The sequence below is a fragment of the Epinephelus lanceolatus genome, chromosome 20 (genome assembly GCF_041903045.1).
Source record: "Epinephelus lanceolatus isolate andai-2023 chromosome 20, ASM4190304v1, whole genome shotgun sequence".
Taxonomy (NCBI): Eukaryota; Metazoa; Chordata; class Actinopteri; order Perciformes; family Serranidae; genus Epinephelus; species Epinephelus lanceolatus.
The window spans coordinates 21114767-21126459 of record NC_135753.1 but is presented as its reverse complement, the minus strand read 5'-3'; the positions used below and the strand labels follow the sequence as shown (position 1 = coordinate 21126459).

The 11693-nt window shown below is 41.8% G+C and overlaps 1 protein-coding gene across 1 annotated transcript; it reads left to right on the top strand.

Moving 5' to 3' along the window:
• Nucleotides 1-1109: 1109 nt before the first annotated feature.
• atp6v1ab (ATPase H+ transporting V1 subunit Ab) lies at nt 1110-11438 on the top strand. Its single transcript, XM_033639399.2, has 15 exons — nt 1110-1258; nt 3916-4018; nt 4255-4383; nt 4849-5063; nt 5416-5553; nt 5642-5793; nt 5890-6052; nt 6133-6241; nt 6534-6656; nt 8177-8291; nt 8383-8446; nt 8538-8741; nt 8842-8936; nt 9050-9221; nt 10738-11438. Exons 2-15 carry the CDS (start codon nt 3937-3939, stop codon nt 10828-10830), a joined length of 1854 nt encoding a protein of 617 aa, XP_033495290.1. The 5' UTR covers nt 1110-1258; nt 3916-3936; the 3' UTR covers nt 10831-11438.
• Nucleotides 11439-11693: the final 255 nt, after the last annotated feature.

The following is an 11693-nucleotide window of genomic DNA, read 5'->3' as shown; positions in this document are numbered from 1 at the left end:
TAGTCCAAACAATTATCTATCTCAATTAAAGCCCACTAGCAGCGACAAGGGACAAAAATTAGCTGTTATATATAGAGTGGCTTTGAGTAGATTAATTGCAATATTATTTAAGAACATGCATGATAAGCACAATACAGAGGGTATTAGTATTAGAAATGCATTTTGACATAGGGCCCCTTTAAAAGACAGGCGTCAAGGAGCCATGTGTGAAGGCTGTGACTCAGGGCAGGTTATAATAATCAGAATTAGAAATACTTTATTGATCCCAGAGATAAAAAATTGTGATTTGTTAAAGTAGCCCTGATGTAGAGAATAGAGAATAATTATAAGTAATTATAAGAATAAGAAACAGAAGTATATAAATATAAAGCAATAAAATAAAATGATAGAAATGAAAATGTACATTATAAAATAAAAATAAAAAATAAATATGCATTATGCTACAGTGTTTAACACTAGTTCTTTAGATATAAAAATACTAAAAACTGAATATGTATCATCACTGTGCTGAGGCTGTAAGTGTGAAATTCAAATACTGTTCATACATCAATGGAATAAAGAAGAATAGAATAAAAGCAGACATAAAACATGTACAGTTATGTGCATGATTAAGTCGTATACTGAAAAATATTGCACAGTTGAATAATTGCACACAATGTTGAGTAACTGTGCCTAAATAATGATAATAATGCAGGGGGACATACAATTTTCAATTTTGAATGTCTTAAACAAACTGATAGATTTTTTGATTTTGGGTGCACATCTATGAGTGCATGTTTTTACCTTTGGTCTAATAAATGGAAGGCATTTTGGCATAGTTCATACGGGGAAAAATGTAGTCAAATTATGTTCTTGCTCAGGTAGCAGACGAAAACTGCTCTAGAGCGATCGATCACCAATATTCACAACTTGTAAAATCTTTGCGGTGTCCCGGAGGCGAGAAGGCATGTCCCGCCCTACTCTGCCTCTGATTGGCTTACTCTGATTTTCGATCCTAACTCTAACCAATCCATCAGCCCAGGCAAGGAGTACTAGCCAATCAGAGGGAGAGCAGGGCGGGCCATGTCTTCGCTATCCTAGGAAAAAAACTGCAGCGTCCCGGGGCGGATCCAAAATGGCGTCAGTTGCCGTGGCCCAGCAGTAAAACCGAGCAGCGAGTGAATGAAGTCAGCTGATCTTCAGTTTGCTGTCACGCTCCGCAGCACCCATCGTTTCTCTCTCGAGGCAAGACAGCAAACCAGCACTTCACAACCAGACGGTAACCATTATATTATTTTCAACTGTTTTTCCACGATATTACAAACAGACGTTAGCTTTATGGTTTGTTGACACTGAAATAATTTAGCTATACAGTTGCGCCAAAACGGTAACGTTAGAGCCAGCATTTTTCAGCCAGGCCGAGGGACCAGTCTTGCTATCGTTTTCACAACACCGAATAACCTGCGGTGGTAGCTAACGTTTATTTTTACTACTAAAACAAACTGGGGTTGAGTGGAAATTACAGACACGTTTATTCATGATGTGTTTAGGTGTCACTGCTGTGTCAGTAAAGCTAGCTAGTGCTTAGTTTCGAGGAAAGCTGTCAAACTGAGCACCGTGTATGGAGACCAGCTTCAAAGCATATCACGTTATTAACATATGCAGTACATACAGGCCATACTATGTCATTAAATCTTTACTACAGGCGTGGATTTTCCTATTTAAACACTATCATGTAACTGTTTTTCATGCGATCACCTGCATTCAAGGAGTTTGCAATTAACATCAGTGTGTCAGGATGTTTCTGCGTGGTCATCTCACTTACATGAAACATTTCTGAGCCTGTTTTGCACACACACCAGTACCTAAACATCTTCTGTGTTGTTAATCCTCTTTTCTGCAGCTCAAACATCCAATAATGAGCATATATAGACAGACAAGAAGCCTGCCTTCAGCCCTTAAATACAGAAAATACAGCATACTTGTATCTGCCTGGTTTACCTGCCATGTTTAACCTTCAATTTGCCACCTTTCTTTACTGACCATCAAGCCAACATTACATCTAAGGTCAGCAGCGTAATAATGAAGGGTAAAATGATCTTTAGTATGTCTCATGCCCATTTTATTTGGAGGATTGTAGTCAGACGGAGAGATTTGTGTCCACACACAGTCATAATTTGTACTTCCCAGTTTTGCACCATGCTAGTTTTCCACTTCCTTAAAGACACTCATACAGAGAGGCCAGGCAGTCATGTGCCACGATCATATGATCAAGTGTGATGTCTGTTGTTGTAGCCAGCATTATTACAAGGGAATGTGACCTTAACTGCTTGTATGAATACTGTCATATTATTGTCATGAGAGGCATTTCCCCCACAAGGTTCACATGTGGTTTGATTTGTAGTATTTGGATTACTCAATCAGATAGAGAGTTGTCTGTGATTTTATCTCAATTACTCATCAGAACAATAGACCTTATCTTCTCACTGTACTCCTATTTAAAGACTCCCTTTAAAAATACACCAGGGAACATTGATACTACAGTCAATTAGGGCAGTATACCTGTAAATATTGTGCTCAGTTTGTCTTTAAGATAAGAAATTTAAGGGAATTTTGTATGCTGTGTGTCTCTTTTTTGCATTTGTTTGTAAAAATGGTATACAAGAAGAACAAAGTGAAGCCTTTTGGGGTGTCATTTCTTGTTATTCCCGTATCGACCCATTGGTGGAGCTGCAATATTCCTGCACAGATGGGCTAAGCAGCCTAGCGTAAACAGGAAGATCTGTACATCAGTGGGAAGGACAAGAAAAGGGCATGGATGTAGAGAACTGCATGTGTCATATGACAGTCAGATGGAGAATAAAAAAAGAGGAATACATTGAGGAATTAAGCTGTATGAGCATGTTGACTGGATTTACTGTGTGCGATGCACAGTACATTGCACCTGCTCTTTAATGTGTGCAGAGCATCTGCAGTCGGCTCTTTGTGGATATGGGTTTATGTCACGACTGCAGACAGCTTGTGTTTGTGTTGCTCCTGCATGTAGCTGAAGTGAGTCAGGATAGGATCTAGCAGACATGAGAAATATGATTATTAGAGACAGAAAAAAAGGATGCAAAGATGCACCCTTGGGGGACATTTGTCACTCTGTATGAAAAATACGCATGTTTACGCTCATGTGCTGTGCATACACATGTGAAGGGATAAATGAGGAACATGCTGCTCTGTGGGATTCCCCTCTAATGTTAGCCTAACGCGTCATACTGACTGTACTACTGCACCTGAAGCGTGTGCATCCAAGGAGGAGAAGGAGAAGAAGAGAGGGATGGCCTAGATCAGGGAATGTAATGCTGAGAAAGAGAGTCGTGAGCAGTGATGTTGCTATATTTCTTTGGCAGTTTCCATGGTTACAGTAGGAAGTGCTGCCACCAAAGTACCAGCACGGTGCCTTCGTATATCTCTGAATTTATGGATTCTATCAATAATATTTTTAATTTCGATTTTTGTCTTGAAAAGCCATTTTGTGTTAAACATCATACCAAAAATGATGCAGGTGACATACTTTACTTTTAGAAATGTATTAACAAAATGTTATGTTTAAGTTGGCATCAGTCTTTAAAGTCAGTGTAGATTCCATATTCTTCATATTAACCAGTTGGCTCAGCGCCTAAATAGATTAGTAGCACTGTGTGGTCTCAAATGAAATTAACTTTTAACATCAGTAATCAAAGCACTCTTACCCACAGCTGCTTTATGGCTGCTAATAAAAGTCCTCAATAATTAAAACTGCAGACACAGAGGCCATGCTGTTGTAAGTGACCACTGCAGAGAGAGGATGGCCTCTCCTGCAGTCCTCTGGTTAATTTCCCCCTTTTATTTCTCTGTTGCCTGATGTGTCCTTCACATTAGTTGACTTCTCTCTGCTCCTCCTTCCAGTCAGACAATAAAGCGGTGAAGATGGACCTGTCCAAGCTGCCCAAGATCAGGGATGAGGAGAGGGAGAGCCAGTTTGGATACGTTCATGGAGTCTCCGGACCAGGTTGGCCACCACACACGCCATCATCACCATCAAACTTTTTCCCCACTTTACTCTGACAACAGAATTACTACAGAAGCCTTCAAAACAGATGCATGCTGCATCTTTACAACAATATTTGAGCTGAGGCAGGAAATAAGAGGACAGACTTGTTCAGCTCCTGCTTTTCGGTTGCCTGGGGTTTGATTGTTTAACTTCTATTCAGTCAGTCCTATTATTTACCTTGTTTGTTTTAATAGTGGTGACAGCTACAGCCATGGCGGGTGCAGCTATGTATGAGCTGGTCCGTGTCGGCCACAGTGAGCTGGTGGGAGAGATCATCAGGCTGGAGGGAGACATGGCCACCATCCAGGTCTATGAGGAGACATGTATCCTTTTGACCATGTGACCGTCCATTCCCTGTCTTTACCCAATGTCACAGCTTTCATATTCATCCACTGTATGGCTGCTTTGAGTTGTACACTCTTTTAATCCATAAGTTGGTGTTAGTAAAGGGCCAAAAATGACACAAAAGAAAGGAAAGAGTGAAAGAGCGCTAAACTAGTTTAGTGGTACCTTTGTTTTTAAAGAATTCTGACCCGCATTTTCAAGTATAATATTTATTAATAGCTTATATAAGAATGACACAAACAGAATACAGATGTTTAATTGACAATATATATATAGATTATATTTCCTGGTCTGATTAAAATAGTTTTCTTTAACTGAAAATTGTCACTTCTCTTGTCCAGTTTGTATGATTAGAGTCCAGCATGTGTTGCATATGTAAAAGTTCATATCAGAAATAGTCCTACATTCCCGTCTTTAACATTTTTTCCTGAGCTTGAATCTAGCCGGTGTGTCTGTTGGAGATCCCGTGCTGCGGACAGGGAAACCTCTCTCTGTGGAGTTGGGTCCAGGAATCATGGGGTCCATCTTTGATGGTATCCAGCGACCACTAAAGGACATCAATGACATCACACAAAGCATCTACATCCCCAGAGGTGTAAACATCGGAGCCCTCAACCGAGATCTCAAGTGGGACTTTTCTCCGGTCAAGAGCCTGCGGGTGTGTGTTTGTGCAGACTTTAAAACTTTAGCTTGACATTTGCCACTTAACTGACTTTCAACCAGCTCTATGTCATCGCAGTGTGTGCAAATGAACAGCATTTGGCTTCTCCCTGTGCTGTGAGTGCCTGGAGCTCCCCACCCATCCGCTGGATAATGTGTACCAGTTGGTGCAACATGTCATTGAAGTCCGCCAACACATAAGTGGGGAGCTCTACACGCTTGTGGCACTCAAACACCGTTCATCTCAACACACTGCACACACCACAGTGACAGAAAGCTGGTTGAAAATCTGCAAAGTTTCCCATTAAATGATCAGATCGATGCCAACATCCCTGATTTATCACCATTAGGTCGGCAGTCACATTACAGGAGGAGACATCTACGGCATGGTGTTGGAGAACTCCCTCATCAAGCACAAGATCATGCTGCCTCCCCGGAACAGAGGCACTGTAACCTATGTGGCTCCACCTGGAAACTACGACGTCACCGTGAGTTCACCACACCTCCAGATATAAGTGTGTTTTCCGACTGTTAGATGTTGCTTTGTGCTGATGGTGGTGGGTGTTTCTCTGTCAGGATGTGGTGATGGAGCTGGAGTTTGAGGGGGTGAAGGAGAAGTTCACCATGGTGCAGGTGTGGCCTGTCAGACAAGTGCGACCAGTCACAGAGAAGCTGCCTGCAAATCACCCGCTGCTGACTGGACAAAGAGTGCTGGACGCCCTTTTCCCGTAAGTATCGCATCCTACTTTTTAAAACCTTCTTTGTGCAAGACATGTGGAAAATGTTTCCCCCATTTCGAACTTTCCTCTCTTCTCTGTGTGAAGATGTGTGCAGGGAGGAACCACAGCCATCCCAGGAGCCTTCGGCTGTGGAAAGACTGTCATCTCTCAGTCCCTGTCCAAGTACTCCAACAGTGATGTCATCATCTACGTAGGCTGCGGAGAACGTGGTAACGAGATGTCAGAAGTACTGCGAGACTTCCCTGAGGTGGGTAGGCAGGTAGCGGTAGTGTTGTATTCCAAATTGATTGGTGTTCAGAGTGACTGACAGTGTTGTCTGACCAACAGCTGACCATGGAGGTGGACGGGAAGACAGAGAGCATCATGAAGAGAACAGCACTGGTGGCCAACACCTCCAACATGCCTGTAGCTGCCAGAGAAGCCTCCATCTACACAGGTAAATACTCTTTAATCACTTATGTATTCAAATAAAGAGTCTCATTCACGCTCCTCCTGTGACTGCATGTAGATTAAAGGAATAATTCACCCACCAAATAACCATTTGTATGTCAGTTATTCACCCTGTGTTATGTTGAATTGGTATTATTGTATGATTCTTTGTTCATCTTGAAGTTTTCTCCAGGAATTCAATGTAACATGGGTAAATGATATACAAATGGTCATTTGTTGGACAAAGTGTTCCTTTTATACGCATGAGTGATGTATACTAACTCAGTTTCTTTTGTCAGGAATCACGCTGTCAGAGTACTTCAGGGACATGGGATACAACGTGAGCATGATGGCAGACTCCACCTCCCGTTGGGCCGAGGCTCTCAGGGAGATTTCTGGCCGTCTGGCTGAGATGCCTGCTGGTAAGTTTGGAGTCTGCTGGAGTTATAATAAAAGCTAAAGGCAGGTGATTCAGGCTCTGGTATTTCTGATATAAGCTTCATTCCAGCTACAGCTGAAATGATTGATTAAGCAGTTGACTGACTAATAGAAATTCAAAATCAAGTGATGTAAAAATGCAAAAATTGAGATGGATCCAGCTTCTTAAATGTTTTCTGTGCAGGTTTTCTGAGGCATCTTTGATGGTGAACTGATAATTGTTGTGGGTTTTGGATTCTTGGTCAGACAAAACAAGTCATTTGATAAGTCACAAAGGACCCTGGGATCTTGTGATGGGTATTTCTTATATATTCTCTTTTGCGATATTTATGCCTTCACGTTGGCGATAGCCGTGGCCAGAGGCATAATGTTTTAGGGTCCGTACATACATCCGTATGTACATCCCATTTTTTGGCACAACTATTGACTTGGGCTCAATGATGAACTGACTTGATTTTGGTGGTAGTAGGTCAAAGGTCAAGGTCATTGTGACCTTGGTCTGTCTTATTCTCGTAAAACGCAATAACTCAAGAATAATTTGAGGGAATTGCATCCCATTTGGTACACACATCCACTTGGACTAAATAATGAACTGATTAGATTGGTCAAAGGTCCAAGGTCAAGGTCACTGTGACCTTGTCATGAATGCGATTTCCAAGAATGCCTTGATGGGATTTCATCAAATTTGGCACACCTGGACTCAGTGATGAACTGATTAGAATTTGGTGGTCGAAGCTCAAAGGTCAAGCTTATTTTTACCTCAAAAAAACATGTTTTGGCCATAAGAATTTATATGCTAATAATGACCAAAAAAAAAAAAGTCCAGCAGGATAACATTGTGAAGTGAATCGTTTTATAGCCAAAGGGCAAAGGTCAGCTTCACTGTGACATCATAATGTTCTACATATACACTTTTCTGGCCATTATTCAACATCATAAATCAGGAACAGAAGAGGTTACGTTTGGTAAGAGTGAATTGGTGACACTAATCTTTGGTGTCCACCTGGAAACTGTGCTGACTGTATAGATCTTCTGTGCTGCTGAGGGGAAGAAGTGTGAAACATCCATGTTTCACAGACATGGATGTAAAATATGATTACAACTTCACTGATGCACAGAGGCATACAATCACAAGGTAGAAATCCCTGCTTTCAACTGGGCTTTAGTTGGAGTGCAATAAAGTTTATATTTTAAAGGCACCGTGCTCAGTGTCCGAGGTTAAAATTACATCTTGTTTTAATAATAAGAGTCATTGATGCTTTTGCCTTCTTCCAAATCGTAAAAGTTAAGTATGTGAATTGGTGCACAAGTGTGAAGACAATCTGAATGCCGCCTGGCAGGTATTTGTTTACATTTCTAATCCTTAAATTCCCCTCTTAAGTAGCTGGAGATAGTGCCTCTTTGTTATGTGGTGCAACTTTCTTACAATTTGTGTAGCCATGTATGTTTACTTTGTAGTGAGCATGAAGCCAGATCCAACAGGTATTTCTGTATCTGCCCACAGACAGTGGTTATCCTGCCTACCTGGGCGCCCGTCTCGCCTCCTTCTATGAGCGTGCTGGAAGGGTGAAGTGTCTGGGCAACCCTGAGAGGGAGGGCAGCGTCAGTATCGTAGGAGCGTGAGTACAGCTTTCTACCACTAGAGGGAGACATTACTCTGCACAGCCTGTTTTTACTGAACCCAAGTTAAACGTTTTATTCCTTTTTCAGTGTATCGCCTCCTGGTGGTGACTTCTCTGACCCTGTCACTTCAGCCACCCTCGGTATCGTACAGGTACATGATCACATTCAGATTCTAATCAAGCCTGGTTGATTAATTAAAGAAGCTCAGTTCTTGATTGTATTGTGTTTGTTTCCTGTCTCAGGTGTTCTGGGGTCTGGATAAAAAGCTGGCTCAGAGGAAGCACTTTCCCTCTGTGAACTGGCTGATCAGCTACAGCAAATACACTCGTGCTCTGGATGAGTACTACGACAAGCACTTCCCCGAGTTTGTGCCCCTGCGTACCAAGGCCAAGGAGATCCTGCAGGAGGAGGAGGACCTCGCTGAGATTGTGCAGCTTGTCGGAAAGGTAATGCAGCATGAAGCTGGTGGCAGCGGTTTGATCTTTGGATGAACTCTTTATTCTATATCTGCTTGTTCCAACACATTTTATCTTACATTTTTAACAGGCTTCCCTGGCAGAGACAGATAAAATCACCCTGGAAGTGGCCAAACTGATCAAAGACGACTTCCTGCAGCAGAACGGTTACACTCCTTACGACAGGTAACGTCAGGCCTGCAGCATGAACACACTGATCAGATTTTAAATAGAAGTTGGATAAGCTGGAGAGTAAATCTGATCCAAAGTGGCTGACTGTTTTGTGTCCATCCCCTCAGGTTCTGCCCCTTCTATAAGACAGTGGGCATCCTCTCCAACATGATTTCCTTCTACGACATGGCACGGCACGCAGTGGAGACCACAGCTCAGAGCGACAACAAGATCACTTGGGCCATGATCAGGGAGCACATGGGAGAAATCCTCTACAGGATCAGCTCAATGAAATTCAAGGTGTGTGTCACCTTATGTGTTAATTTTGCGGCCCTCAGGCTGATTTAAAGTCGTCATACCCTTCATACCCTAATATATCAGATTTCACTTTTTGTTAATGAAGCTCTAAGATTCAAAATGAAAAGAAATCAAAGCAGTCAATGTTGCGCAGAGGTTGCAAGGCAAAAATGTTGAGACCTGACTTTTAAATGTTGACTTTTGCGTCATCAAGACAGTTCTTTGTTTGTAACATGCTGCAGGAGGTCTGTCTGCACATTAGATGGAGAGTGTCTTTGTGCTGTATCTTGACAGGATTCTTTAAAGCTTGATGACGCATTGTTTGCTGCAGTACACAGAGCGTTTAAGAGTGGAGACAGTCACAATAGGAAAGTGGAAAGTTAAATAGCTTTAACTGTACCTGATGCAATGAGCTCCACCCACCTGGTTTCCTTCTGTCTTTTTCAAGAGAGACAAAGCATGAAAACATAGTTAATACAATAAATGCAGGTAACATGAATGAGCAAAGACAACTGTCTCATGGTATAAAAGAGAGTAGACCATATTCAGTTAAGATGCATAATCAGCAACAAATCAAAGTAAAAACAGTACATTTAATTAAAGACATAATATCTAACTTTTTCGCATTAAAATCTCTAAAAACGATGAGACCAATGTTAAATTATTTGAGTTGCATTGTGCTACAAAAATTTTCAACATTATTCAAACCCAGAGAAATCTGTATTTTTACATCAAGGACACAGTCCATGTTATTTGGTCACCGTCATATCCCCTTTGCGCTTGCGTCAGGGTTGTGGTTGTCTGCCAGAAGCTGTCATAAATTGACTTTATATCCAATCTTAAGCCACATTTTTACAATACACATTTTAGATCTTGGTTTGTTTTTAACTGTATCAGGTGAAGGATTGTAGTCATCACATGTCTGGATCCTAAGTTATCAGAGAAACAAGCTAAGCAAACATTACTGGCAGCTCGGCTCCAGCTCCTGCTGTGTCGATAAGCGTCAGAGAGACACTGATTTCTAACATTTAACTGCTCTCATCAGTGTTTTTACTGGATGTAATCACCTGGGGTCTCATTTATAAAACAGTGCAGAGGATCCATACTAGATACTTATGTACAGACAAAAGCCGAAAATGGCGTGCGCCAAAAAATATCTGACAATTTCTACAATCAGGCTTCCACCTCACCCTCTGCGTCACTAAAATGTTCATAAGCATGGGTCAAAGTTTCTGCCATCAAGTCTGCTTTCATAGATCACAACTTGTGCGTGCAGAATGGCACACGCCATTTTCAGTACATACTGTACATTTAACCAGATGTAATCAGCTCTGACAGTTTCAAGTCTGTACATTGTCCTAGGAGGAAGGGGTCACATGTTTAAAACCTTTTTTAAAATGTAGAACAGTGTGAGAATGACGGCCATAACTCTTGCACTGCAGATCACGGTGCACACACTCTGCTCAGGCCCTTTAGTTTTCTGTTCGTGTTGTAAGGTTATATTTCTTTGTCCCTACAGGACCCAGTGAAGGACGGCGAGGCAAAGATCAAGGCCGAGTACGCTCAGCTAGTGGAGGACATGCAGAATTCCTTCCGTACGTTGGAGGAATAGGCTCCCACCTCTCACGACCTTTCCAGTTTTCATCTCTGACCCCTCCACTGCAGAATCACATTCCACCTCCTCGTGCCCCCAAAGCCCACGTGCTCCCCTGTGCTCCCTTTGTGAGTGACTGTGTGAGTGTGAGTGCACAATTACATGTGGAGGGAAAAGAGAAAGATGTACTGTACTCATTATTATTTGTTGCCTCATATGGGCGCACTCTGGATCCTCTGCATGGTCGTTGATCGTGTGTGTGTGCGTGCGTGGATTTAATGTGTGTACGAGTAAGAGGGATCTCTTCCACCCCGTTTCTTCCTTTCTCTGTTTACATGATTTCTTTGTGTATCCGTGTTGCTCTTCCTGAAGAGGATTGTTTGGTTGATGTATTGTAATTCATAGACCATCTGTACAGAAGAGTATTGAATATAAATTTAATAAGATCAGCCTATTTATTGCCAACGTGCGGACGTGAAGGCTTTGTCGTTCTTTTTGTTTTTATGGTTGTTTCACGCTGTGCTGTGTCGTGTACTTTGCTGTGTGAATGTGTAAAGAGTCGACGCTCTGCTGTCCAATGCTTTCATCATGTTACGCCCAAAGAATTAAAACATGAGGAAAAAGAACTGTGTGTATGTGTGTTTGCCTGTTTGACCTCATAGTTTCTGATGATGCGGTCAGGGCTGCTTAACTGGTTTATCTGCATATCACTTATTCTCTGCAGCACTCTGCCCTCAGGATGATGAGTTAAATCATTTTAACTACTTTAACTGTTTTGTTTAAATGCTAGAGCTTCATTAAATTAAGCAAATAAAAATGTTGAGTTCAACTTCATGAAGTATCACACTGCTGTAGCTGGCTCACCTGGACACTTGAGATAC

Excerpts from the sequence above, each read along its gene's own strand:
- atp6v1ab (XM_033639399.2), top strand. The coding sequence starts at position 3,937 with ATGGACCTGTCCAAGCTGCCCAAGATCAGGGATGAGGAGAGGGAGAGC. Across the intron at positions 4,019-4,254 it reads TCATGGAGTCTCCGGACCAG|TGGTGACAGCTACAGCCATG; the intron begins GTTGGCCACCAC and ends TTGTTTTAATAG. Across the intron at positions 5,554-5,641 it reads CTGGAAACTACGACGTCACC|GATGTGGTGATGGAGCTGGA; the intron begins GTGAGTTCACCA and ends TTTCTCTGTCAG.